The sequence below is a fragment of the Pseudonaja textilis genome, chromosome 3 (assembly GCF_049901715.1).
Source record: "Pseudonaja textilis isolate UNSWEBS1 chromosome 3, rPseTex1.2, whole genome shotgun sequence".
Lineage (NCBI taxonomy): Eukaryota > Metazoa > Chordata > Lepidosauria > Squamata > Elapidae > Pseudonaja > Pseudonaja textilis.
In genome coordinates this window covers 51,633,520-51,660,033 of record NC_141992.1, presented here as the reverse complement: position 1 = coordinate 51,660,033, position 26,514 = coordinate 51,633,520, and the positions used below count along the sequence as shown (strand labels likewise).

Below are 26,514 nucleotides of genomic sequence, written 5' to 3'. Positions count from 1 at the left end.
AAGCCAATCAGCAGGGAATAGATTGCATGAAGTACAGGAGGAGAACTAAAAATAGAGTGAAGGCGAGGAATATTTGTTTAAGAGTGGGGCAATGAAACACAGGAGGGCAAGTAAGGGTGGTGGTGAAAATGTACTTGCACAAGCTTCATAGCATCTCTGCTTAGTTTTGTAATCAAACAGAATAACTTCCATAAGGAGTTTGTGAAACCCCAGTTGTTTAATGTTTTAAATTAGTCAGATTTTGCTGTTTTGTCTGTAGTGTAGTGTAGTGTTTGTATATATGTTTTAACATGAACATTATCAGGGAGAAATAATCAAGCATGGGTACAAGTTTTGTAACTAAATGGAAAACAATGTTTACTTTGGAATATAGGCACACGGATAAAAGAAATCGATTTGGTTTGGTACGGTTCCTACGATTGTATTTATTTTAAGTCTTTGATTACATACATATTTAGAAGATTAGAGTGGGCTGGTTGACTTTTTTGGCCAGGATGGATGCTAGGGCCATTTAGTAGAAGTCATCTTCTGTTCTTAGGTTATTTTCATCGATCTGCATCTATATCTTAATGTGGAGACAAGTTTTGTTTCTCTACCCGTGGCTTCAGGTTGAGATAGCTTGAAGGTGGAAAAACACAGCTTTGTCAACATGGCTCAACCAGAAAGTAAAATTCATCATCCAATAGCAGCCTTTGAGGGTATGTTGCAGTTTGTGATTTTGATTAGTAAGCCCAGCTAATCATTAAAATTTGTGATTAATTAAGTTAAGTTACCAAGGTTTAGCTTCTTCTTCTTTTTCTTTCCTGCCACACAAGGCAAAGTGTGTATCTTTTATATCTATTGCACTAAGCAGCAGGTTTAGAGAAGGGGAGTGACAAGTGATATATATAGGAACCATTCTTCCTCCTCTGGTATGGTGAAGTGGCTTAGCTCGGCCTTGCACTATTTTAAAACTGCAGTTTGAATGGAATTATTTCAATTGTTATGCTTGGACATGTATGGATTCTACTTTTTATTTTATTTTAAATTATTGAAAGCTTGTAGCTGGTTGGCACAAGAATCTTAGAAAGAAAAAGCACACATGCACCTATTTCAAATAGAAAAATGTGCCTCCATCTTGTTTAATATTTTTATCCCTAAAAAGCTAAACTTGGCTCTGGATTCAGTCTTTTCTAAGATTCTTCTTAGTTTTGTTACACTTCAAAATGTATGCTGTATGTGCCTTGAAGGCACAGAATGACATGGCTTGTTCATCCAATCCCAGAAAATATAGTGAGATTGTTCCTCTCCTGATGACCTTGCAATTTATGTTGCCTCTTAATATCTGAGCCACATTTTGTCCATCATTCAAGTTTGCCTTTCATCTATTTGGTGTAGGATGCCTCTTTTGCTTTTTAAAAAAGTCCTGGTTTAGTTTTTGGCATCTACAGAAAGGCCAGAAATCTGGAGAGTTGTTGCTAGCATGTTAAAATCTCTCTTCAACTTGGGCTTTCTCCAAAACTGTAGATCTCCATGTCCAGAATTCCCAGATATCATATTTATTACTGAGAAATTTACAGATAAAACTTTTAGAGGGTGCCCAGACTGGAGGAGAGAAGTTTGCATTATTAATAATATCATCCAACTGGGATAAAGGTGTGATCTAAGGGATTTTCTTACATATCTAGTTCTTGCGATATGTTCTTTATTATGGAATTTTCTGAAAAACCAAAAAGATACTTTTTATTAAATAGAACTGAGGGCCTGCATGTTCATATTTGAAAACTGGAAAGACAGACATGGGATATCTTATAGTTCTGAGGGAGACATTAGAGGGGAAAACTGTCATAAAAATAGTTAGGCTAAATCTTTCTCCCTAATCTGTTTCTGATTCTAGATTTAACTAAGTGGCTACTAGTTCCAAATTGACTTGATAAATATGAAGACAAGTTCTCCAGAAACCGCATTCCTGCTATATAGTTTTTAATTTTTCTGCATTGTATTTCTGATTGCATGAACCTGGATTATAGTCAATATGTGTCCTGTTAAATACTGGCTTGGCCAATGGTCAAGCCAGCATGGTCATAACTCACTACTTAAAACTTAGCTGAGATCGGTTGGTCTGTACAGTTGTCACATCTTTGTGGTTGTATAATTGAATCTCAATAAGATCAGGCTACTCTCTAATCTGAAAGCCCCCGGCCAAATTCACAGCAATATATAAAGCCCTTAAAAAAGGTGTTATATGCGAAGCAGAGATAAAGAAAAGCACTGCCGACGATAGTTTTGAAGAAGAAAAGACCTTGCAGACAGTATCCCTCTCTCAAGCTTTCCTCTCTTTCCCTCTTGGCCTATGCCAAGACCTGTTCATCTTTTTGTTGTATATAATTTGTAGCTGTGTTGTTGTTTTTTTTAAAAAGTAAAACTAATAAAGTTTATTTTTTTTAAAAAAAAAGGTGTTATATGAATTCTGAGAAGTTTGATTGTACATTGTAAAGCATGTACATCCGTTCACTAGTTGTGTAGTTCTGATACATATTTGCTATTTCTCCATGATGAATTTTTCATATATAATGTTTTTACTTTGGTGTGTAGGGGAAAAAGGGTTGTATGAAGGTCAAAAATAATGTTTTTCTGGATGTAGTAACCTGCAAGATCCTAAATGATGTACACTAAACAAAACAATTGCTTGCACGATCTCTATCTATGGGTCTACATAGTAGTAGTCTCCAACCTGAAATGCTGGAAGTGCAATTACTAAAATTGTCATGCTGCCTGCCAATTTGAGGAAGGCTTCTGCACATAGTTTGTCTATATGAGAGAACATTCAACTCTCTATAATACTTGAAGCCTGTATATTTTCTCATTGGGAAGAGATTCTAAAGCTATAATGGCTTTTGCCATGGACTTGCTAATTTGTAAGATAGATATCAAGGGAAAAGACAGATGGGCAAACTGGAGTTATATAGCCTATAGCAGATAGGACAAAATTGAACTACTTGTAGATGGGTTGCGGGCTTTGGAAATTTGGAAACAACTGAGACATTTTTTCTTGTGTCAAGAATCAGATCCAGAAAGCCAGCATTCTTGAAAGTACCATTCATTGAACCATTGAGCTGATTCTTTTATTTACTGGCCATAAAAGCAGGAGCATTATGAGCTTGTACTTTAATTTCCTGGCTGGAGAGTTAACTCTTACTCATATAAAAGTTATTAATGTCTGATCCAAAACAGAAAGCCTGATATATGTTATAATTGTGGGAATTATATTGTTCTGAGGAAAGTGTGCAGGACTATAGCTGTGTGGTTGCCTATTTCAGTTTATGAATGGGATTGTTTGTTATGGGACGCAGAGAAACAGGCTCCTACCCACACAGCCTCCTATGCCAGTTTGAAGTGAGCAATAACCTGTACAGGTCTAAGCAACATCACCTTAGGTCATACAGCTCAGTAACAGTTGTGAACCTTGTCTGTCCACCTCCTTCTGTTGTTTTTTTTTTTTCTCCCCCAGGAGACTGGCAGTTCTGTGATAAGCTCCAGACAGAAACTCAGAGTGACTTTCAGATTGACTCACCCAGTAGGGGTGGGGAAGTGCTGTGCAAACAAGTGTGGTTGCAAAGAGGAAGGCTTGGAGTCACCCTGGCTGCTGGGAAGGCAGTAAAAAGCGATCCCTACCATATAATGCTCCAGTTTTGAATGGCCCATCCGGGCATCTGCGATGAGGTCTCACGGTCACGTCTTCCAATGCTGGAGTTGTTTGCTTAGCCCTTCCTGCCAACCTTATGGTGTAGCTTCTATAGCTTCTACTTTTTGCTATGGGTGGGGAGGGAAAGCAGAAGTGAAATGATTGGCCACATGGCATCATCACAAAATTAGAGATAACATGTAAGGGAGATAAGAATTATCTCTCTTCAGCAAGTTTTCTCTCTCTCTCTCTCTCTCTCTCTCTCAGAGTGAGAATATATATATATTCTCACTCTGTTCTGAATTAATTTAGAAGCACTTCCCCTTCCTACAGTTTTTAGGTAATAATACTGAATAATTATATGTATAGTATCACTATAAAATGTTAACTTATTGTTAATTCTAGTTAAGGTTCTATGCAATCTTAGTGACAAGATAATTTAAATTTGTATTCCATGTGAATTGGATTATTTAAATTTACATCTGAGATTATCCCTTTTCATATCCTTCATTAGATACTGTATGTTTAACAGGTTTACAGAAAGCATCTTCTCTTTATGTTAAGACTGTAGCCCTCCAGATGTTTTTAAATATAAACTGCTAGCAGCCTCATTCATTGTAATAAGTTCTAATGGCCTGTGGGAATTGTAGCTCAGCAATAATTAGAAGTCCAAAAGCCTTTTTATTTTGTTTTGTTGTGAGGTTGTGTGCCAGATCCACTGAGACACAATTCACAAGGTATCATACAACGTTCATGCAAAAAAAAATCCACATAGTTCATGTTTAGGTTTCTAATGAAAACCAAGAAAGTTCAGTTGCTTTTTGGAGATGCAGGTTTGGGACATCCATAACCTAGAAGATTGAGAATTTCCATAGACATTGTCACAGTCAAATGATTTCTCCTTACTGAATAAAAATTTTTGGAAGGTGAGAATAGAATAGAACAGAATAGAATAGAATAGAATAGAACTCAGGAAACCCTATATTATGTCAGACAAATTGTTGTCCGGTCTCCTCTTAAAAGTCTCCAATGTTGGAGCATTCGCAACTTCTGTAGGCAAGTCAGTCCACTGATTAATTGTTCCTACTGTCAGGAAGCAGGAATGAAATGTGAGTCTTGGGCAGTAGTATGGTGAAGCTTGCTCATATTGGCTTATGGGAGTCAATTGTTGATTTTTTTGGGGGGGACGGGACTTTGTGAGCCAGTTGACAGTAGAGTTTAGCCCTGATGCCTAGTGTGCAATGAGCTGTTAGCGTTTAGTGGTGAAGTATGGCAGCAGCAATGGAACCAGATGTTAAATATTTGTCAGCACACTATTGGTCTTGGGTATGTCGGTCTGATCCACATTGGAGCCCTAAGTAGAACCTTGCAAGATAGAGGCCTTTAGAAAACCAAGTTTTGACAGCAAGTTCCTCAGTCAGTGGAAGCCCCCCTCCCCCCCCAATCCAGCCCTTTCTTTTAGCATTGTTCTTGCTTATTTTGTGTTTGTATAAAGCATACCTCAGTCATGCCCTTTTTGTATTGGCAGAAGACGTTACAGCATTTTCCAGGTGTGATCATACTGTCTCTCTCCACAACCTGGGTTTGACCATGAAGAATAAGAATAAAGATGAGACCAGTGATACAGACAGTGGCATCATAATCCAGTCCGGTAAGTGACTAATGGGGAAGTTTCTTCTTGGAAAAATGCAGACATCTCCTGGATGCTTTCTTGTGTCAACAAGTTTAAGCAACAATATATACTCTGCTGGGGTCTTTCTTCCATAGCTTGCTGCAGATTGAGGTTTGCTTAGACTAGACTCTATTGATAGTCATTGGCTGCAATTGACACATAATACAGCTGTGCGCCGAATCCCACACCTTGTTAGTCATGGCTGGCTCAACAGTCAGAGTTGATCAGTGTGGCTTTATCTCAGATGGGTTATGATGTTGCACAAGATATAGTCTTTACATTGAAGTGATGAAGGGCAGTCTTGCAAAATAGGAATTGATCTTGGACAGGAACCAGAGCTGGTGACAACAACAATTGTATCAGATTTGAGGAATGAAAGGGCAGGGTGGAGTCTTCTCTTTGGCCTGATGCTTACACAACAAATCTAGCAGTATAACTTATTACCGTCTGCAAAGCTTTTCAATTACCAGCTGTTATATTGAAGAATTAATCTCTTCTTTTTCTGAGGAAGCAGACACTTGAGAAGCTCCTTCATTAGAAATGTAAGCATGAAATAGGTGGCATTCTTTTTGCATGACTCCTGTCTGATGCCTTGTATGTCTTTAGTTATTTCTAATCTTTAAAAATTGTTGAATTGCTAAAAAAACCTCTGAGCTACATACTGTATTTTTGTAGCAAAAAATAATAATCTAGCCACAAATCAGCTAAGGTAATGCATATACAATTAAATGCTTCCTGGTATAGGAAAGTGGTACATGTCCGATGCTATGTGCTGATTCATAATTTATTTTAATCACAGTTTATTGAATAAATTACAGGAGCTGAGTGTACATATCCCACTAAGTCAAAACAAAGCAGGCTATTTTACAACCTGGCAAGATTCATAGGCCCAGCCTTTGATGTGACTCTGGTTTAGTGCCTTTCTTCATACAGGCAAGAAGTATAAGAGCTTAGAGAGAGAGTCAGGCCCACTGATTTTTCTTTTTCTCAGGATGATTTGGTCTCTCACAAATTACCATAGCATCCTTAATAACACAAGGGAAATGCTAAGAAAGAGCTGATGTGGATTGTCCCAATGATGATGTAGTCTAATTGCCAACAAGACATGTTCTGTTGTGGTCTGGGCTGGGTGAAAACCTAGATTTTCCTTTTAGCCTCTTGGATAAAAGCAGTGTTAAGAAGTACAAGCTTAATGAAAAAAATATTTTCTTTACTCTGGAAACTCTTGGGACTACAAAAAGCTCAGTTGTGGCACACCTAGCTGGATTTCTTAGTTTGGAAAGAAAGAAAAGCTAGTTCCATGGGCACTTGGAAAATTGATTTTGAAGTAAATAAATTTGGGGATTCATTATACAACCTCTGCTTCCTCAGCAAATTCCTTTGGGTCCTAGGAGTTTTATCATCATATATGGTTCTCACATCTGAATAAGAGCTGCTGTTTCTTCAATGCCACCAAATTTAGAGCCTGCTGACAGAATCTTGCCCTGCCTTACATTATGAATCATGTATATGGAACTGATTGTCAGTGCCCTGTTGGATTCAACCTGTATGGGCTGATATCATGTGCTTGAAAGGTGTCATAAAGCTGACCAAACACCTCTGATCCCATGGGAAGAAATTCTGTGTAGAATTCTCTTAAATGAGAGCTCTGATACCTTCTATCTATCTTCTATCTAACTACCTACCCTACCTACCTACCTATCTATCTATAAAAGAGAAATACCACTCACGCATCATCACAAAATCTCCAGAACTGTAAAGCCTACAAACTTGAAATTTGGCATGTATGGTCCTCTTGGCTTCTAGGTGCTCATTAAAAGGATTTTTCAAAATGACCATCAGAGCATTAGTATTTTGTATATTATTATTAACACAATCTGATGCTAAGGAGTTCTATTCCCCCTCCCCACCTGAAAAGAAATATGTTCCAAATGCAGAACACAAGCAGAGGAGAGGAGTTTCAGTTTCAGTTTTAGTTTCACAGCAGTAACCAGCTTTAGTACGGAACAGTTGAGCTAAGCCACACCCAGGCTCCTTGCTGTCTCCTTCTTGCTCATACAGCAATACTGTAACACTTTCCAAACAGCCCTCAATTCTCTCACACACCAACAGGACACTAGACAAATGAATACTGATTGATGCTGGTAGACAGAGGCACATTTTTTTTCCCTTATTTTCCTCCCCAAAAACTAAGCTCAACCACATAGTTTCGTAGCGAAGCATGGGTATTGAACTAGTGTGTGTGTGTGTGTGTGTGTGTGTGTATCTATATATATCTATATATCTATATCTATCTATCTATCTATCTATCTATCTATCTATCTATCTATCTATCTATCTATCTATCTATCTATCTATCTATCTATCTATGTTTATATATATTTTAAGGCTTTAAAAAAATCAATGCCTGGCATTTCTTCCTCAGTCCATGGGTAGAGCAATAACTAAGTTTATTGTTTCTTTGCTAATAAGATTACATTTAAGGATATTGGCCATTAGGCCTTCTTTTCATCTTGTCAGAAACAAATTTGACCTGCCTAGAGTCTATGAAATGGAGCTACTCAGTCCTTGCTGTTGGACACATTCCCTGCTCCATCCAATGAGCTTTAGAATAGCTCTTTTGAAGTCAGACACAGTTTTGTGATAACAGTGTTATCGGTCTTTGAAGATACCTTTGCAATCCCGCCCTGTGCTCAAAGAAGCTGCCAAAGGCCATCCCTGACTGACTGATCAAATATTATCAAAATCCACCCCGTCAAGTTTTCTTTTCTCTACAGGCTGACAAATCAATCTGTACTTTTTTTAAAAAAAAAAAATTCTTTCAGGTCCTGATAGCCCCATGGCTGCAATGAAGGATTTGACGCAAGCCATGAGGAAGCAGCAGAAGGCCCTTGAGGAACGCCTGGAAGCCTGTTTACAGGAGCTACGGAGATTGTGTTTGCGTGAAGCAGTAAGGAGCCGAGAGAATTGTAGAATTGTTAACCTTATTAGGGATTTGAAAGCTGCATTCAATCTACAGGAAGAAATACATGTCTGGAAGGGTTGGGATTCCACTGCCCAAGGAAATCAGAAGGGCTTTCCATAGAGATCAAGCGATACCTAGGCTAAGTGTGAGGATAGTGAAAGGGTAAAATGGATCTCACAAACACTTGGTCTGTGATAGAAGAAGCTCATGCATCATTTAAGAAGTAGCTTGGTAAAGCAACTCAAGTCTTTTAATTAAAACTACAATTAAGTGTCTCCCTTCAAGTTCCTTAATAAACCCGATGAAGTTTTTTTCCACTTTGCCGTAGAGTGCAGCAGTTAGTTGATATGTGAATATGGGGAAATTTCTACCAAATAAAACCCGTCCCATTGTTATCTTCTGTGATAATGTATAAGCAGAACTGAGTCCAAAAAAGTTGCTAAGTTAATATTAAACTTGTCCCCCATTGTTTCCCTGTTGGGAGTCTCCTCTTGAATATTCTATTGTCTAGGATCCAGTTCTTCCCTTGGATCAATTCATTGACTGCCTTCCTGTTTCTTTGTTTGACTGATCACCAACTTATAAAAAGTCTCGTAAAAATAATTAGAAATTAGCTTGCAATCAATTCAATCTTGGATATTTTCCCTAGCATGAATTTTTGGACATTCTCTCTGCCTGAAATTAACTGAAGGCTATTTAGGAAATAAGAGAAAAGCCAAAAGCTAACTGCATACCAAGCCCATTAAAATTAATATGAACTTATTTGTCTCCTTTTATTGATGTATGTGTGTGTGTGTGTGTGTGTGTGTGTGCGCGCGCACATGCATTTGTACTGAAGCCCATTTTCAGGCCTGCTGCCTAAGTGCAAATTCAAAAAAGTTAAATAAAATACACGATGGTGCTGTGCTAAATAAATAGATTAGATATTGCCTATGCCCCTTTGGCAATCAGCTCCAGCAGCAATCTAGGTTAAATTGCTACTTCAGGCAGCAGAGCAAACAGTATCCTATTTCCAGGTCAAGGTAATGCAGTGCCCAAGGCCTATTAAATCATTATGGCAGCAAAAGCAGAAAATTCATATCAATATCTTCCCTCCTATCTGGCAGGAGAAATATATTAATAAATTAGTTAATAACAAATATGCTGCTCTTTCATGATATTCAGTTCAGCTGCTTTACATTACCTAGCATTAATATCTCCTTGGCTTACGCTGCTTCTACATTTTAATTTTTTATTTTGGCAGGAATTGACAGGAATGCTGTCTCCAGAGTATCCTCTGAAACCAGGAGAGAAAGCCCCGAAGGTCCGCCGACGAATTGGTGCTGCTTTCAAACTGGACCAAAAGGCTATTCTTTCAGGAGCAGTAAGACATCTTGCTCACAGCTTTTTGGGGGTTTAGAGAATGTGGATGAGCACAGACATTTGAGTTATCCGGGAGGTTCTGCTTCTTGAATCAGCATGTAAATATAAATAGATTCCAGGAGGGAAAAAAAACCCAATGGGATTGCAATTCAGACATGGACACAATTAGTTTGATTAGGAAAGAGGTTCTGGGAATCTCTGCTTGATATTCTGGCCTCCAAAGATGCCTGCGCAGGATTACCAGATCAGCATCTAATTTTGCTTGCTCCAGTCGTTAATAGCAGTATTCATGGGAACTTCTGCTGCTAAGGCTTTTTGGAACGGAGTGGAAGAAGAGCAGTGCTGGTGATCTTAGCTCAGTACAAGTCTGGCATCTCTATTTTCTTAACCTGCTTGGTAAGGACTCCTTGTTATTTCTTTATATGGCCATCTCAGCAAAGACCAGGCCGGTGTTGTGAAACTTAAACATTTCTGTAGGTTCAGCCATAAAGCAACAGAACATTCTTCAAGAGGCACTGAGGCTGAGGAAAGATATTTCTTCCTCCTAGTTAGCTGGTTTATTCACCCTGATCATTGTGTACCTGTTGTTCTTTTCATAGAATTAGGTGCTTCAGGGTAGAAGGATCCCAACACTGCCAGTCAAAAGCCAATATATAGCATTTCCAACTTTCCTGCTCCAGTAAAAGGAGCAAGTAAATAAAAAAGACAGGCATAACTTCAGATTCCAAATGAAAGATACCCAGCAGCATTTTGTAAGCGAGGCCGGACAGTTTCATAATTAAAGCCCTATCTAGTAGCATGTGTGTGTGTGCGTGCACACACACAAAGTCGACTTTTATAGAAGCATGGTTTGTTTTATACATAAAGTTTGGTCTCCCTTTGAAATCTGGTACCGCTAATCCAGTAAACTTTTCTGTCTGTAGAAAAAGATTGCATTGGATCTTTACAAGTTGGGGATTCCCAGTTAAACAAAAAGTGTCTGAAAGTGATTTCTCAGTCGAAAGTGAAGGCGGTTAAATCATCCCAAAGGGACATGGAAGCCTCGGGTTTTCTTCCAATCAAAGATGTGATGTGCAATGTCTTTTTTGCAAAAAGTCTCCCTCCTGCCTGTGTCCTGTTCCATTTTACCAATCTCAGAATAAGGGTGGCGTGTGATGTGCTGTTTGTTCTCTCATTTGCCTGAATGGGAGGCAGAGTGTGGTGCGAAATAAAATTGCTCTTTTGGAAGCCCATTGCTTCTCTTTGTCTCACACACACAGACTCATAGGCATGCGCATGTACATTCACACACTGCTGTAATCTTGGGAAGGTTTTGTTTTTCTTCTTAACCCCCAAGCTCACTCAAATATTGCTTACTACTTTGTGTTTCCTCCTCAACTATTAAGAACCTGTTGTACTGGAAACAGAAGTCTGTAGATAGCTTTTTCTCATCCGGTTTGCTAGGTTCGGCAGGCAGCTGGGAATTTTGCCTTAGACATCAGTCCAGTAGAATATACAAAAGAGCACGCCCTTTTAACTGCAGAGTGCTTAAATCCAAAATAATCACCACCTAAATCTTTAAATTGGATTAGCATCCCTACACTGCTTGTAAGCATGCCTTGAAAGAACTGAAAATCATTCTTTGTGATTGCTCTTTAATTATTCTAGCTGCAAATGTGACAGGAGAATTAAATTTAGTGAGGGAAGTGTCTGGTACCTTGTGCAATATTATCCTGGCTCAACTTTCCCCATGACTCTAGAAACATGATAATATGCACCTTTGCTTGTATTGTATGCTAAGCATGGCCTTGCCCTGTTCATTTTTCCTTGTTTATTGAATGTTCAATACATATAAAAAGAACTATTAGGAAAAATGATTTGAGACATAATGTATTTTGCCCACTAAGTCTCAGCATAATTATATGAATCATGAAAATCTTTCAAGGGCAATAAGTCCTGAGGTCATAGTTAAACCATGAAGGGAGAAGTTATTTCCAGAAGAATTAACTTATCTTCAGTCTAAATCCAATTAATTGCCTATCTTTACGCACTCCTATGCCTGAAGGAGCTTCGTTTTGTTGTTCTCCATCACCCGGTAGAATTTCTCATACCAGAATGCTCACTGCATATGTATACACATGTATGCCTATGCTCTTATGTGCACATGCATACGGTATGTGCAAGGGAATTCTGGAATCTTTTCTGCAACTGAGGATAGCGAAATGCTGTTTTTCAGCAGGCCATATTTGCCTAGCATATCCAACAGGGATCTAAGTGGCAATTCTTTTATTGGTTTGTGAGCCATTTGGATTGTTGCTACTTATGTTCCACAGATTTTTATGACACGTTGCCTGGAACATCAATGAATGCATTGAGCAAATCAAGCAAACATATAATCCTTTTGTGCCAGAGACCTTTTTTTCTATGTGGAACAATACACTATGCTTTAAAACAGTGTTTCTCAACAACTGGTAATTTTCAGATGTGTGGACTTCTATGATTTCAAAGGTAGCATGCTGAACATGCTCATCTGAAAAACATTGTTTCCCCCTCATTGTTAAAAACATTGATTTCCCCCTCCTCCCCCTTTTCTTCTTTTTATCTGTTTTCCCCATCCCATACAAAAGCATCTAGCCCAAAATAATCATTGAAACAAACAAAAAAAGCTATTTCTCTCACACAGCAAAGATTTACTTGCATGACCATTGTCAACCCTAATTCACACAGGTTTCTGTTGCACAAAGCCTTACAAAACATGGCTGGCTTCTGGCTTCTATGGAAACCCCCAGATCAGCTTACAATGACTAAGTGTATTACTAGAAAGCGTTCAAAACGTAACTAGGTAAAAAGGATGCATCATGTTTAATTACCAAGATGTCCACAAAAGGAGTCTTTGGAGCAGAGAATGGGGTGATGATGTCAGACCTGTGCTGACTTCTTCAAGGAGTGACTGTAAGTTCCGACACTTTAGATCCCCCTTTAGATCCCTCTTTAAAAGGCCAGTCACACCACCCCTTGCTAAGAACCACTCAGAAAAGGCAAGATGTTTGGAATATATTCTCCCTTTCTTTTCTTCAGGATCCGCTGAGCACATTAGAGAGAGACCTGGCTCTGCAGCTACAGATTGCTGAAGCTGCTCGGTGTCTTTCCAAAGAAGAAAATCTTGCCAAGCAGGTTCGAAAACGGCGGAAAAGCGCCGTTTTGAAAGAGGAAAAGAAACTGAAGGAGTTGGAGCAAGCACTCTGTGACTATCGCCTGGCATCCAAACAGCAGTCCCAGATAAAGACCATTGCTCCAGCCTTAGAAGGTAAGTGGAACCAATCCGGAGCATGGTTATCTAATTCAGTTCTATCTCTGAAATTCATTTTTGTAACTCCTCCTGCCTCATCCAACCGCACAACTTAATTTTTATTTCCTGCTATCTTGAAGAAGGAAGTATGTAAAAGCCAAGCATAAACTTAGCACGGTCCTCAAGGAAGTAACACAACAGTAACCCCACAATCAAATCCAGCCCTGGCCATGATGTGTTAGAAGCGTGCTCATTTTGCATCATTTTTCCTAGGGACCATTAAGGCAGGGGGGTCAAACTCGTGTCGTCACGTGACGTATCATGACTCCCCCACCCTTTTGCTAAACCGGGTGTGGACTCGGCCAGAATGTGACGCAGCTGGCCTGCGGACCACGAGTTTCACAGCCCTGCATTGGGGCAGCCTACAGGTGGGCTGTAATTTATACAAATGCTGCGCTGAATGACTTTAAAATACGTCTTACATGGCTTGGAAAGCAAAGCTGTAAGTATATATTTTGGGAAGCAAGCTTGATATGAAAAAAAAGTCCTTAAAACTTAATAAGGCGTCGGTAATAATAATAAATTCTACCAAGGGCAGGCTAATTGGTTTATTATGTATAGCCACTAGAGAGAATAAAATTAAAAAACCCTTTGACTGAAAACCTACAAACCAGGAAAGTAGAGGCAGACGCAAGAAGTCTCATAAAACCTGAAGGTCTAATAGTTTTTGTTAAAATAGATTTGTTTCTCTTTAGGCTGCCACAAGGCTCTTTGTTATTATGAGGAAGTGGGTTTTGAAATTAAAAAAGGTTGTCAGGAAATGAGACAGAGGTTAGGATTAAGTACATGTCCCTGTAAATCATAAGAAACAGGTTAAATGAACTTTTGACAGGCACGGCTTGGGTGGAATTCATCCCAGTTCAAAGCAGGAAGCTGACCTTTTATGGCTTCTTCCTGCTGTGATAAGCTACCAAGGGAAATTTTCTGTAAGTGGTTGCCAAAGAGAACTCAAGGGAAAGAAAAAAAAAAAGCAGGGAGAGGCAGCTGGAGGAGGAAACATGTAGAAGCCTGCTGTGAATGATTGATGCAAAGCTCCCTGGCATCAGATTTAACCTTTAAAAAGGCAGTCCCCTGACTTAGCCTCCCAAGTTGCCCCCCCCCACTCCAGCTGTGCTGGGACTACAGAATTCCCAGAAACAGGGCGAATAGACATACTCCCTAGGAATTCTGAAAGACATGCCTGCAAGGCCCTGTGTGGTAGAAGGTTCCTTTGGATCAGGGGTCTCCAACTTTGGCAACTTTAAGCCTGGAGGACTTCAACTCCCAGAATTCCCCAGCCAGCTGGCTGGGGAATTCTGGGAGTTGAAGTCCTCCAGGCTTAAAGTCGCCAAGGTTGGAGACCCCTGTTTTAGATTCTTCTTTAGTCTCTGTCACTTGCTTGACAGTGAGAACAATTGATCAGTGGAACGGCCCATCCCTGGAGGTTTTCAAGAAGAGATCGGACAAGCCATCTGTCTGAAATGGTACAGGGTCTCCTCCCTGAGTAGGGGACTGGACTAGAAGACCTCCAAGGTCCCTTCCAAATCTCTTGTTCTGTAATTTTTACAGACAAAAGTGCAATCCTGTGAACACTGAACTGAGGAGAAGTCAGCTGTGCTGAACTCAGACTTACCTGCACACAGAATAAATGTATTTTGAACTTCGGTATTAGACTCAATCCTTTCTCATTCGTTTCTCCCTCCCAGTCGTGGGCTTTAGTATCTACTAGTTCAGATATTTTACAATGAAAATAGCTATGTTGAAACTATGTTTGCATTCACGGGGGTAACTGGATGGCTTCTTATGCACCCACTTCATTGCTTTTTGCCCAATAATTTTGTATGGTAAATATTTGCAGATAAGAACTTAGTATTTTCTTTGATACCTTGTACTATTTGTTTGGGGTATCTGGAACACAAAAAGGCAGCTTCTTTTAAACCAAATCATTGAGGCAACTGTCAACTGCTTCTCAGGGTTCCTAAACAGGGGTCTTTCCCAGCCGTATCTAGAGTTGATCGGGTTTGAACACAAAGAGACTCTTTGTTGAATGGAAGGACAATAGTTTGCGTAGATTGTGCAGGAGATCTTATTGACCGAATGAGATCACCTTTCCTCCTCCCCCCACCTCAGAGTCCACCTTGGCTGGACCATAAAAGGAAACTAGTGGTTATTAGCATCTACCTGTTGTTTCAGAGGGAACCCTACGTAAGCTCTTTGAAATGAACCAGCTTAAGGGCATTTCTCTCTGAATTGCCCTCGTGTCTCATCCACACTACATCTAAAGAGCAAAAGGAATTTTGAGCTATTAATTAACAATTTGATATTTTGACTGTGTGGAAAAATGCTGCCTGAAATGCACATCCCAATCCTTTAGATTAGTATTAATTCGCTTTATCGTGGACTGTTTCTTTGAGGAGGGTAGGTTTGTGTACATGAATGCTTTGCCTTGAATGATGTGGTTTGGGTTATTGGAGTTAGCCCAGTACTAATAAGATAAAAAGCTTTTGTTGTCCCTTCTGTGGTTCTTTGAGGGATTTATGACTGCATATTTCTAGTGAGTGTCAGAGATTCTAATAGCTGCTTGGAAATCTATAGCTCAAAGGAGGCCAAATTGTTGATATTTTTTCTCTGATGGCATGAGTAACTCAAAAAACATTGCTGAAATGGATAGAATCTTTAGGAAGAAAACCCCCCACAGAACTACTCAACTTCTCACTTTTAATTACGCAGTGGGGGTGTTTATGCTCAGTGATCTCAGAACGCTAGCTGGGAAGGGTGTGGGGCAGGAAGAGACAGGGACATGGCAAATAAGTGGGAAGAGTGAATGAAATCCAATATCTAGAATCCTAAATAGCAAAAGGCTTTGCAGGTCTCATTTACAGTGCCCTTCCCCATTTTTTCTTAAGGGTTCAGTGCCTCTGATGAACATCGCTTGTTGGACACAAGTGTGAGAGAAGAAGGTAAGTTAATTAAGTGTGACCCTAATGCCTTTACTTGGGAGGCTCTTCCCTTTGCATGGCAACCTCAAAAAGATCTTAGGGCATTCTTTTTTTATGATAGAATGGCCTCTTTCTTTACTGATTTTCTGTACTAACTTTGATGTCTTTGAACACATTTTGTTACATCATTTTTGCATGGTAATGTAATAATATTCATACCTAGGCTGCATTACTGGATTTTTCATAAATATACTTTTTTGCCCAGTCAAATAGTGGTTCAGAGGGAAGGCTGTAGCTCTCCCCTCTCTCTCTCTCTCTCTCTCTCTCTCTCTCTCTCTCTCTCTCTCTCTCTCTCACACACACACACACACACACACACACACACACACACACACAGAGAGAGAGAGAGAGAGAGAGAGAGAGAGAGCAATATTTTTCATTCTGGGGATGGTGAAATTGTCTTTTTTTAAATAATAATTTTTCATGCTAGAGTTATGATGCCCAGGGGTTTTAAGAATAGAAGTCTTTCCTGACAGAGGCTTAGTAAGTAAACATTCAGACAGCTATTTTAGTCATTTTTAAAATATTTATTTAAACATTCTGCTGCTGTTGTTTTTATTTAATGACATCACATTCAGCGAAAGAGATTAGCTATTTGATTACAATTCTCAGCATCATATCCAGACATTGTGACCAAACATTTACCTGCAATATTTTACCAAGCTTGAAGGCAAGGAAGGATGTTTATAATGGATCTCAGTGAAATGATCCAAGGGTGCCAAATTTAATGTCCCCCTTTGTTTTAATTAAGGGCTGGTAAGGGAGTGCAGGTATACAAGGTAGTTTAGTGGATGCTTAAAGGACATTCAAGTTTGTAGTGACAAGCTATCATCCTCCTTTCTTTCTAAAGAAGTCCCTGTGGTGAATCCTCACCTTCCAACAATAATTACACCTTGGACACAAATCCAGTCTCACCACAGTCCTTCATCGCAACTTTCCTCCCTTGGCTTTCTAGAAGATTCAACTCATTATCCAGCTGCTGAAGTGGAGTCTTCTCCCATCCAGAATAGCCCTTGGAAAGAAACTAGTTTGGACAAGCCCTATGAGAAGCCCAAGAAGTCGATGGGGTCCAACAGCACGCTGAGGTTAAACTTGTTCACTGGAACTTTCTACTGTGTTTTTCTCTTTGTTAGGATGTCTCCATTTGATTTCAAAGTGTTGAGGTGAATTCATGTAAATCATAACTCATAACTCAGTTGCAAAGTGTACTTGCAACTGTTGAAGACAGACAGGTTGAATTAAACTTTCAGGTTCAAATCTTAATTTATTCATTGATTCTTAACATTATCCTTCTTTCTTCACTATATTAAAATTGCACTAATCTACCTTGTTGCATCCTTTATTGAACAGATAAGAAAAGCCATCAGAATATCTTGCATCCTGGGTGTATTATTAATAATAACTTTACCTTGATTAATAATCACTGATAACAGTGATAGACATCAAATGTTTTTGATGACTATTTTTTGCAAGTATCGCTTACTTGTGCGCCTACAGATGAAATTATGAATTAGCATAGTAAATTGTAGTTAGATTATTTTGATTTGCAATAGGAAATGGATTTAGGGAAAGTTGTGGTTCATTTTAACACTCTGATTTTATCATGGCAATAGCACAGCAATTTTTAAAAAATCCTATTTTGTGGACATGCCATGTTAAGAGCATTTCCTGAAACTTTTTTTTCCTGCTCTTGCTGTTCAGGTAGATGGAAAATTGGAGACAACATCTACAGTATTTACTGGTTGTATCCTGTCTCTTTAGTGCCCATCTTTCATTACAAGACAAATCCATTGCAAGACAAATATTAGGGAACTTAATGGCCGGATAACGCCAAATTTAAAATTATAATTTTGAAAAAGACAATTAAAAGATGCCAGCATGATTTGGCACACTGTAGGAAAGATATTGTTCCACAAGCGATGTCATGGATAATGCCCTTTTTAATGTCAATTTCAAACAGCAAATTCCTGTCTTCCCCCAAAATTGTAGATGCCCATAAAGGTCATGTACTTGAAACCTTGTTTTGGATAATCTGGTCCCAAGGAACCTGGAGCTATCTATACTCACACTAACACCTTGAAACTAGCTGGATGGCAGCACTGGTGTAATATGGTATGGGACTCCAGTGTGTATTCTGTCTTGGCCTGGTGCTGATGGAAACGCCTGGTCCCTGCTCAAAGGCAACCCCATATATAAGTAGTCCTTGACTTATTTGGGATCGAAATGTTCTTTGAGGAGCATTGACCCAGAATATCAGAGGTAGCTAAAACTTGAACAGTTGTTTTATTGACATTCTGGAATCTTCAGGGTTTTTCTTCTTTTGCTTCTATTCTGTTTTCAGAAATAATAGGAAAGAATGACTTTTACAGCCCTTAACCAGTGGGCCCTTGGTTTGCATGTAGAAAAATAATGATAACTGGGAAATAGACAGAAGAACTGTGTCTTAGTTTTTATCTCATTGTGTTCTGTTATAGCACAGCAAGCATAAAGCCCCCACCGGCACCCAGCCCTTCCATTCAGAGGGCAGTTGAGACACACCTGTGTTCCTTAGATCCTCCAAGGAAGCTGGAAGTAAGAAGACAGGCTGGTTTTAGTGCCCCTCCAACCCCAGAATTCCCAGGAAGGAGAGGACAGTCTCAGTTGATAAGGTACTGTATTACAATTCTGTACAATACTGTACTGTACTGTATTGAGGTACAGTATATTGAAAGTACTCCTATGGTTTAACCTGCTTTAAACATGAGCTTAAACTTGCTTGTGATAAACACGTATCCATCATCTGACAAAAATTAAAATATAAAATATAAAAATAATAATAATAAATAAATAAATTCAAAGGGAACACTCAATGGACCACTAGGTCTTTTTCTGCCATCAGTTTTCTATGTTTCTATGATTACCTTGCCTAATCCAATGGTGGATTTTGACAACAAGCAGACACTTTAAAAGTACATTTAGCAAGAATAAATTAAGTTCACGCAGACCTTTATGTGTGTCCCAAAATACAAAGCTTGAGAATCTTAGCTTTCACTTTTAAAAAAGTTTATAGACTTTAATGTGTCCGAAGGTAGCTTTGCATGAGAAAATAGTGTTTAGTGAATACCATCAGCTAGAAGGAGAAGGAGGAGGAATAAATATTATAAGCAAAATAAATAATAAAATAGCAAATATATGGACATGGGGGGGATTTGACTAAAATTGCAAAATTTTGATTGGAATGAACTATACATGGCATATTGCCCTGAAATGAGAGATGTGAAAGAAATGTGAAATTTTGAATGTCTCTACTTGACCCTATTCATAGTTCCATATAAATGTATACAAAATTAAAAAGTAAGTTATCCACTAAAGATGTCAGAAATATACCCTTAAGCATTTCCTTAAAACAGTGGCATCTAACCATGGCAACTTAAAAACCCGTGGACTTCACCTCCCAGAACTCCTGGCGGGGGAATTCTGGGAGATGAAGTCTATACATCCTAAGATTGCCATGTTCGGGCACCCCTGGTTTAAATGGACATTCATGGCATAGGTATGAGATGAGATAGGAAAGGCCAGTCATAAGTAGAATGCATAGTAGACGGGATGAAATCTATGGAAGTTCTGAACTCCACAGATAACACATAACAGATAATCAGAGTTGGACGGGACCTTGTAGGTCATCTAGTCCAACCCCCTACCCAAATGGCAGACCCTACACCATTTCTGACAAATGGCAGTCCAATCTCTCATTGAAAGTCTCAAGTGATGGTGCTCCCACAACTTCCAAGGGCAAGCTGTTCCATTGGTTGATTGTTCTCACTGTCAGAAAGTTTCTCCTTATTTCCAGGTTAAATCTCTCCTTGTTCAGTTTCCATCCATTATTCCTTGTCTGGTCTTCAGGTGCTTTAGAAAATAGCTTGACCCCCTTCCTCTGTGTGGCAGCCCCTCAAATATTGGAAGACCTCTATGGTGTCTCCCCTGGTCCTTCTCTTTACTAGACTAGCCAAGCCCAGTTCCTGCAGCCATTCGTTGTATGTTTTAGCTCCAGTCCCTTAATCATCCTGGTTTCTCTTCTCTGCACTTTTTCTGTTTTATAATGTGGTGACCAAAACCGGATGCAATACTCTAGGTGTGGTCTTACTAAGGCTTTATAGAGTGGTATTACTACCTCCCTTGATCTTGATTGTATCCCTCTGTTAATACAACTTAGGATTGCATTAGCTTTTTTGGCTGCTGCACACTGCTGGCTCATATTTAGCTGGTTGTCCACGTGTCATGAGTGTTTGTGTTAAGCTACTTAAGGTTTTAAGAAGATAGCGTCATGTTTTTTTTCCCAAGGATCAAACGATTGCTCCTGACATTTGCAATCTTAACCAGTTTATTCTGGCTCCACAGGGTATGTTCCACTAGGGAAAGTTTGGAGTCCCGAGGAAGAAGTGCACTGCCCAGGCGACGTCCCACCTACTATACCGTGACTGTCCCTGAATTCTGTTTCGCTGCATCCAATCCCAATCCTGCTCCGAAAACCAATTTTCACTCTGCTTCAGAAGATAGCAATTCAGATGTCTCCAGCATCTCTTACACAACATCTGCTGGCAGCAGCAGCCCGGACATTTCTTTTATGAAGCCGGCATCTGTAGTGTCCAAGGAGGAGCCCACGCAGCTGTTTCATAACCAGATCTGCAAGGGACAAGAAGTAGAATACCATCATCTGTGTCCTCAGAACCTGCGTTCAGGGCCAGGTTTTTTCCCTGTCACAGAACGTGTGCCGAATAGCCACCTCTGCCATGGTCGGTCATCTTTTCTCTCTGGCAGCTCAGCTCACTTTGCCTACAAGGAAGAAGCAGTTCCAGTTAGATTCCATAGGTCTGTTGTATCCCACAGCAGGGTAGTTCGTACGCCATCCCTGAAGGACTTTGTTCCAGTGGGGCCTCGAGTTCTCTCCAAGGCGGCAGTGACAGAAGAGTTAAAATCCTGGCACGAACGAACCCGGCTGCGCAATGCGCGTCCGCATTCGCTGGATAGGCAAGGAGCTTTCCGTGTGCGCAGTATGCCAGGCAGAGAATTGCATTCTCCTTGTTCCTTGGGACATCAAATTCAGGTAAGAATACAGAGCAGCTCTAGGGAGAGGGGAACCAGCATCTTAATTCTCTCTGCCTTGCCCCAAACTGGCAGCTTTCTTACAGCAAGGACAGTAAACAAAGTAATGGGATAGGTTAGCCAGTGTTGAACTCTTAAAAACTACGTGTGGGTTCTCCACTCCTGGCTTATACCATCTGCATTACACACAAAACAACAACAACTAAACTTAAGTAAAAGGGGAAAAAGGTGGAGGAGTGCTTTCTACTGAATTTGATGGGTGCTAACAAAAATGGAGAACAACCCACGATGCTATCTACCACCAATGCATGTTCCTTTTGGATATAAATATGCAGGCCAGGAAATTATCAAGGGAAAAAAATGCTCTTTATTCTTTTTGCAAACCTTCTCCTCCTGACACCGCCCCCCCAAAATGGGATACATGAGAAAAAGGGCTGATGAAAATTTCCAATTATTTTTGTTTTAAATGATATGTTAATTCATTAAGAGGTGAAGGAAGTTAAGATATGCTTGGAAATGTGCCAACTCAAAGAGTAAACAAACATGGGAAACAGTAAGAAAGTTTGTCTCAATGTAGGCTAACTTTCTTACAGAAGATCATGAAGCTTATAAAATAATCAGAATCAAAGATCAAAATAAATAAATCACTATAATGACCACCAACAGTGAGGATATTACTTTAGGTTCATTTTTGTTTGTGTAAACTAAACTTTGTAACTGCATAACAAAGCATACTTTTATAAGCAAGCTAACTCATTTATGTAGAATAGGCTTTATGATATGACAGCGTCATATTTGTAGAATCTGTTAGAAATTTAAAATTGAATATATTTCTATCTACTCCCTTCCCACTTCTGTTTTATTCTCCATACATTATTTTCTGAGGATTTTAACATTTTAATATTTACTTGATTTATGTGCTGTCTGATACTATAATCACTTTGGGCAGCGTACTATGTAACAATTTAAAAAAAAAAGATAGATTAAAAAAGTCAAATAAGAAACAACAAGGTAAATAAAAAAGAAGACCAACACCTGCCAACAACTCAAAAACATACACAAGCACACCACAAAGAGCTTCATCCACCTTAGCCCAGGGCCTGAGAAAACAGCCAGTTCTTTAATATTAGAGCTGTGCCTTTTAATATTGTGCTTCGGAATTGTTGGTGCTTTTTGAGTTTGGTTGTTTTCTTGCAGGCGTTTCATTAGCAAACTAGATAAACATCATCAACACAGAAGACATTACCTAGCTGACCAATGAAATGTCTACAAGACAACAACCAAGCTCAGAGAACGTATATGCAAGGACTGTGCAGTTCAACCCTGAGCTACAAATATTCTATCAGTATTGTGCTTGTGACCTTTCCTAAAGCAATATTTAAAATGTCCTTTCCCAAATACGAGATACATACAGATACACAGTAGGAGGAGTTGATGTTCAGGACACTTATGGGTCATCCATGTCAATAAGAGTTGCTTAAGCGTATGACAAAGACTGAAATGATCCGATGATAATCACTAAATTTTGCCCACTCTACTTCTACCGAACTCATCCCTTTGATTTGATAAAATTGTATCTATTGTTCAGTTTAAGTTTATCTGAAACTGGTGGGAAATGGTTAGCACCCAAGTTCCTTTGTTTCGAGCAGCCTTTCTGAACGTAGAGTCCTCTGAAGACTTGGTCTTCAACTCCCACAGTTCCATACTTATTCATCTGGAGGGCATCTGATGGAAAAAGCTGTTAAGTGCTTTTGAGAATTATAGCAAAGGACTCACCAGGTTAGCTGAATTTGATTGATCTCAAATGGCTACACAGAATCGCATCTGGGTATTAGTCAGGTTCCAGATTATCAAGCAATGCAGGGTTGTAAGCTAGAATGAAAAGTTGAAAAAGTTGTCCTGAAAGTAGGCAGGGGCAAATCTTGTGTGATTGACGAGAATGATCCCAATTTCTAGCCATTGCCATGTAGTCACCAGTTGTCAAGTTGGACTTGAGGGAGTTTTTATCTTTTATCTTTGTCATGTCAGAGGATTCTGGGAATGCTTCCGCTATCTACCCTCAGAAAAGTAGTCATTGAAAGGAATCTGTGTGGTATGGGTCGTTTTTTGTTTGTTCTAGATTTCCTCCTCCTTCAGATGTGTGAATGTTTCATAAAACTTTCATCTCCTTGGACATCTCCCTTGCCTGCAGCACAGGCCCACACCATGCAAGCGTGAACTTGCCCTTGATTTCCTCCTCTCATAATCCCTAATGCTTACTTTCCACTCCTTTGAAGCAGAGCTACAAAATTGTTATCCTAGGAAGTGGTTGCATGAGCTAGAAAGGCAGGTTCTTGAACAGCTCATTGCATTTTTTTTTCTAATCTGTTTTAAATAGAACACTGAAGCCATGCAGCGATGTCACGGGAGATTAACCCTTCACAATGCTCTACCACCAAGTCCTAAAACTCCACTGTTAAAATCATGTACTTAACTGGATGGGTTGGTTTGTGAGCTTTGGAGTTAAGTATTCTAGATACAAACTTAGAATCGAACTGCATGAATTCTGCTTCATGTTTATCAGCCTGAGAAACACTGCTTACACAATATGAGCATCACATAAAATGGGCTTTAGTTTATACGCTGATTTCATATTATATATGCTAGTCTTTAAGATTCTCCCAGTGCTTCTTGAATTTGTCACAACAGGCTAATGTACTGACCTTTTGGAACATCTAGTCTGATATTCAGGCCATTGTGAATGAATGAATGAAACCCACCTGGTGGGTTTCACTTCAGTTGTGAAGTATTTCAGGTATTAACAGATTAATTTCTGATTCTTGAGATTTCCTGAGCTCTCGTATCCATAGTTGTTTGACTGCACAGCACTGCAGGTAGAATGGGAAATTCTAAAACATCATTTAGTAATCTCTAACCCCCCCTGCAGCCAGCTAGAGCAGCTACTCTATTGCCATGTTCCTGAATTTTCTCCTAAGAGGTGCTACCAATTTTAGCAGTGGATCCATCTGTTATGCCGTCTTCTCTAAATCAGTCTTGATGTTAACATGCAGGCTGTTGGGCACACAGTTTAAGGTAGAAGGTAATGTAATTATCTTTTATTTGTCACATATTTTCCTCCTCTCTTAATAAATTAGTTTCTTAATGTTAGATGGTCATCTCCCTTAGATAGTGAATTATAACATCTATCCCATTGCAATTCTATGGCTCCATGTTATGGTGGTTTTATTATGGTTTATCTTAATATTTTACATCCTATATTGTAGTGTGTGTGTGTGTGTGTGTGTACACATACACACACAATGGTTTATTTAAACTAAATTTGTGTATGAGTGATTGCATGTTCTCTGGAGATGCCTTACGTGAAATAAAAATAGATGAATTGTAGTAGTGGTAGAATAAATAGGTAATGAAAAGCCCTGCTAAAAATAACAGTTTTATTAAAGGTTTTCTTTTGAACTTTCAGGTACCTCGTATCCATATCCTCAAACGCTCTCCTGAAGGAGCCCCTGTGCAAGTCTACGTCCCGGAAAATGGAGAAATCATTACTCAAGTTTAGAGGCTGCTAGACCCTGGAAGCATGAGCAGGAAGGCCCTTGTTTAGGAGGGGAAGAAGAGGCCTTAATTCAAGTCTTGACACGTTCTTGCATTTTGTGCTCCTCCTGTTTGGGAGAAACTTTGGGACTTGTTCTGCAAGCTATGTGAGACCATGTTCCTATGATGAATTGAAACAGTGTACTGATGACAACAGAATTTATGTTTCTTGTATTATATGAAATACAGATCAAATTAACCAGGGTTTGTCTGCCTATTTATTCTCTTAGGTCTGTGCTGGGAATAACTTTAGTGTGTCTGTAGATTACGAAAATGAAGTTAGTGTAGGATTTTTGTAGTCAGAGCTATTTCTGACTACAACTTACTTTCTAATGGAAGTAGAATGTACAGGTGAAACTAAAAAACTAGAATATCGCGCAAAAGTTAATTTATTTCAGTAATGCAACTTAAAAGTAAAACTAATATATGAGATAGATTCATTACATGCCAAACAAGATAGTTCAAGCCGTGATTTGTCCTAATTGACATGATTATGGCTTACAGCTCATGAAAACCCCAAATCCACAATCTCAGAAAATTAGAATATTGTGAAAAGGTTCAATATTCTAGGCTCAAAGTGTCCCACTCTAATCAGCTAATTAAGCCATAACACCTGCAAAGGGTTCCTGAGCCTTTAAATGGTCTCTCAGTCTGGTTCAGTAGGAATCACAATCATGGGAAAGACGGCTGACCTGACAGTTGTGCAGAAAACCATCATTGACACCCTCCATAAGGAGGGAAAGCCTCAAAAAGTAATTGCAAAAGAACTTGGATGTTCCCAAAGTGCTGTATCAAAGCACATTAATAGAAAGTTATGTGGAAGGGAAAAGTGTGGAAGAAAAAGGTGCACAAGCAGCAGGGATGACCGTAGCCTGGAGAAGAGTGTCAGGAAAAGGCCATTCAAAAGTGTTGGGGACTTTCACAGGAGTGGACTGAGGCTGGAGTCAGTGCATCAAGAGCCACCACACACAGACGGATCCTGCACATGGGCTTCAAATGTCATATTCCTCTTGTCAAGACGCTCCTGAACAACAAGCGATGTCAGAAGCGTCTTACCTGGGCTACAGAAAAACAGAACTGGTCTGTTGCTCAGTGGTCCAAAGTCCTCTTTTCTGACAAGAGCAACTTTTGCATCTTATTGGGAAACCAAGGACCCAGAGTCTGGAGGAAGAATGGAGAGGCACACACTGCAAGATGCTTGAAGTCCAGTGCGATGTTTCCACAGTTTGTGTTGATTTGGGGAGCCATGTCATCTGCTGGTGTTGGTTCACTGTGCTTCATTAAGTCCAGGGTCAACGCAGCCATCTACCAGGAGATTTTGGAGCACTTCATGCTTCCTTCCGCAGACGAGCTTTATGGGGATGCTGACTTCATTTTCCAGCAAGACTTGGCACTGCCCACACTGCCAAAAGCACCAAAACCTGGTTCAATGACCGTGGGATTACTGTGCTTGATTGGCCAGCAAACTCGCCTGACCTGAACCCCATAGAGAATCTATGGTGCATTGCCAACAGAAAGATGAGAGACATGAGACCGAACAATGCAGAAGAGCTGAAGGCTGCTATTGAAGCATCCTGGTCTTCCATAACACCCCAGCAATGCCACAGGCTGATAGCTTCCATGCCACGCTGCATTGAGGCAGTCATTGCTACAAAAGGGGCCCAAACCAAGTCCTGAATACATATGCATGCTTATACTTTTCAGAGGTCCGATATTATTCTATGTACAATCCTTGTTTTATTGATTGCATGTAATATTCTAATTTTCTGAGATTGTGGATTTGGGTTTTTCATGAGCTATAAGCCATAATCATCTCAATTATGACACATCAAGGCTTGAACTATCTTGCTTTGCATGTAATGAGTCTATCTC

At 39.6% G+C, this 26,514-nt stretch overlaps 1 protein-coding gene across 4 annotated transcripts in view; it reads left to right on the top strand.

Annotated features, from left to right (window-relative positions):
- INAVA (innate immunity activator) overlaps nucleotides 1-24,841 on the top strand; it is a 29,828-nt gene extending 4,987 nt beyond the window's left edge. The window contains exons 2-10 of one of the 4 annotated variants that reach the window (XM_087929692.1): nucleotides 5,196-5,315; nucleotides 8,162-8,286; nucleotides 9,545-9,664; nucleotides 12,721-12,949; nucleotides 15,877-15,930; nucleotides 16,925-17,054; nucleotides 18,444-18,617; nucleotides 20,347-21,052; nucleotides 24,515-24,841. In XM_087929692.1, coding sequence (XP_087785818.1) covers nucleotides 5,255-5,315; nucleotides 8,162-8,286; nucleotides 9,545-9,664; nucleotides 12,721-12,949; nucleotides 15,877-15,930; nucleotides 16,925-17,054; nucleotides 18,444-18,617; nucleotides 20,347-21,052; nucleotides 24,515-24,607 — 1,692 coding nt within the window. In that variant the 5' untranslated portion in view covers nucleotides 5,196-5,254 and the 3' untranslated portion in view covers nucleotides 24,608-24,841. Of the gene's footprint in view, nucleotides 1-5,192; nucleotides 5,316-8,161; nucleotides 8,287-9,544; nucleotides 9,665-12,720; nucleotides 12,950-15,876; nucleotides 15,931-16,819; nucleotides 17,055-18,443; nucleotides 18,618-20,346; nucleotides 21,053-24,514 lie in introns of all 4 variants that reach the window. The other 3 variants (XM_087929690.1, XM_026718188.2, XM_087929689.1) reach the window with 3 other exon arrangements.
- The last annotated feature ends 1,673 nt before the right edge of the window (nucleotides 24,842-26,514 follow it).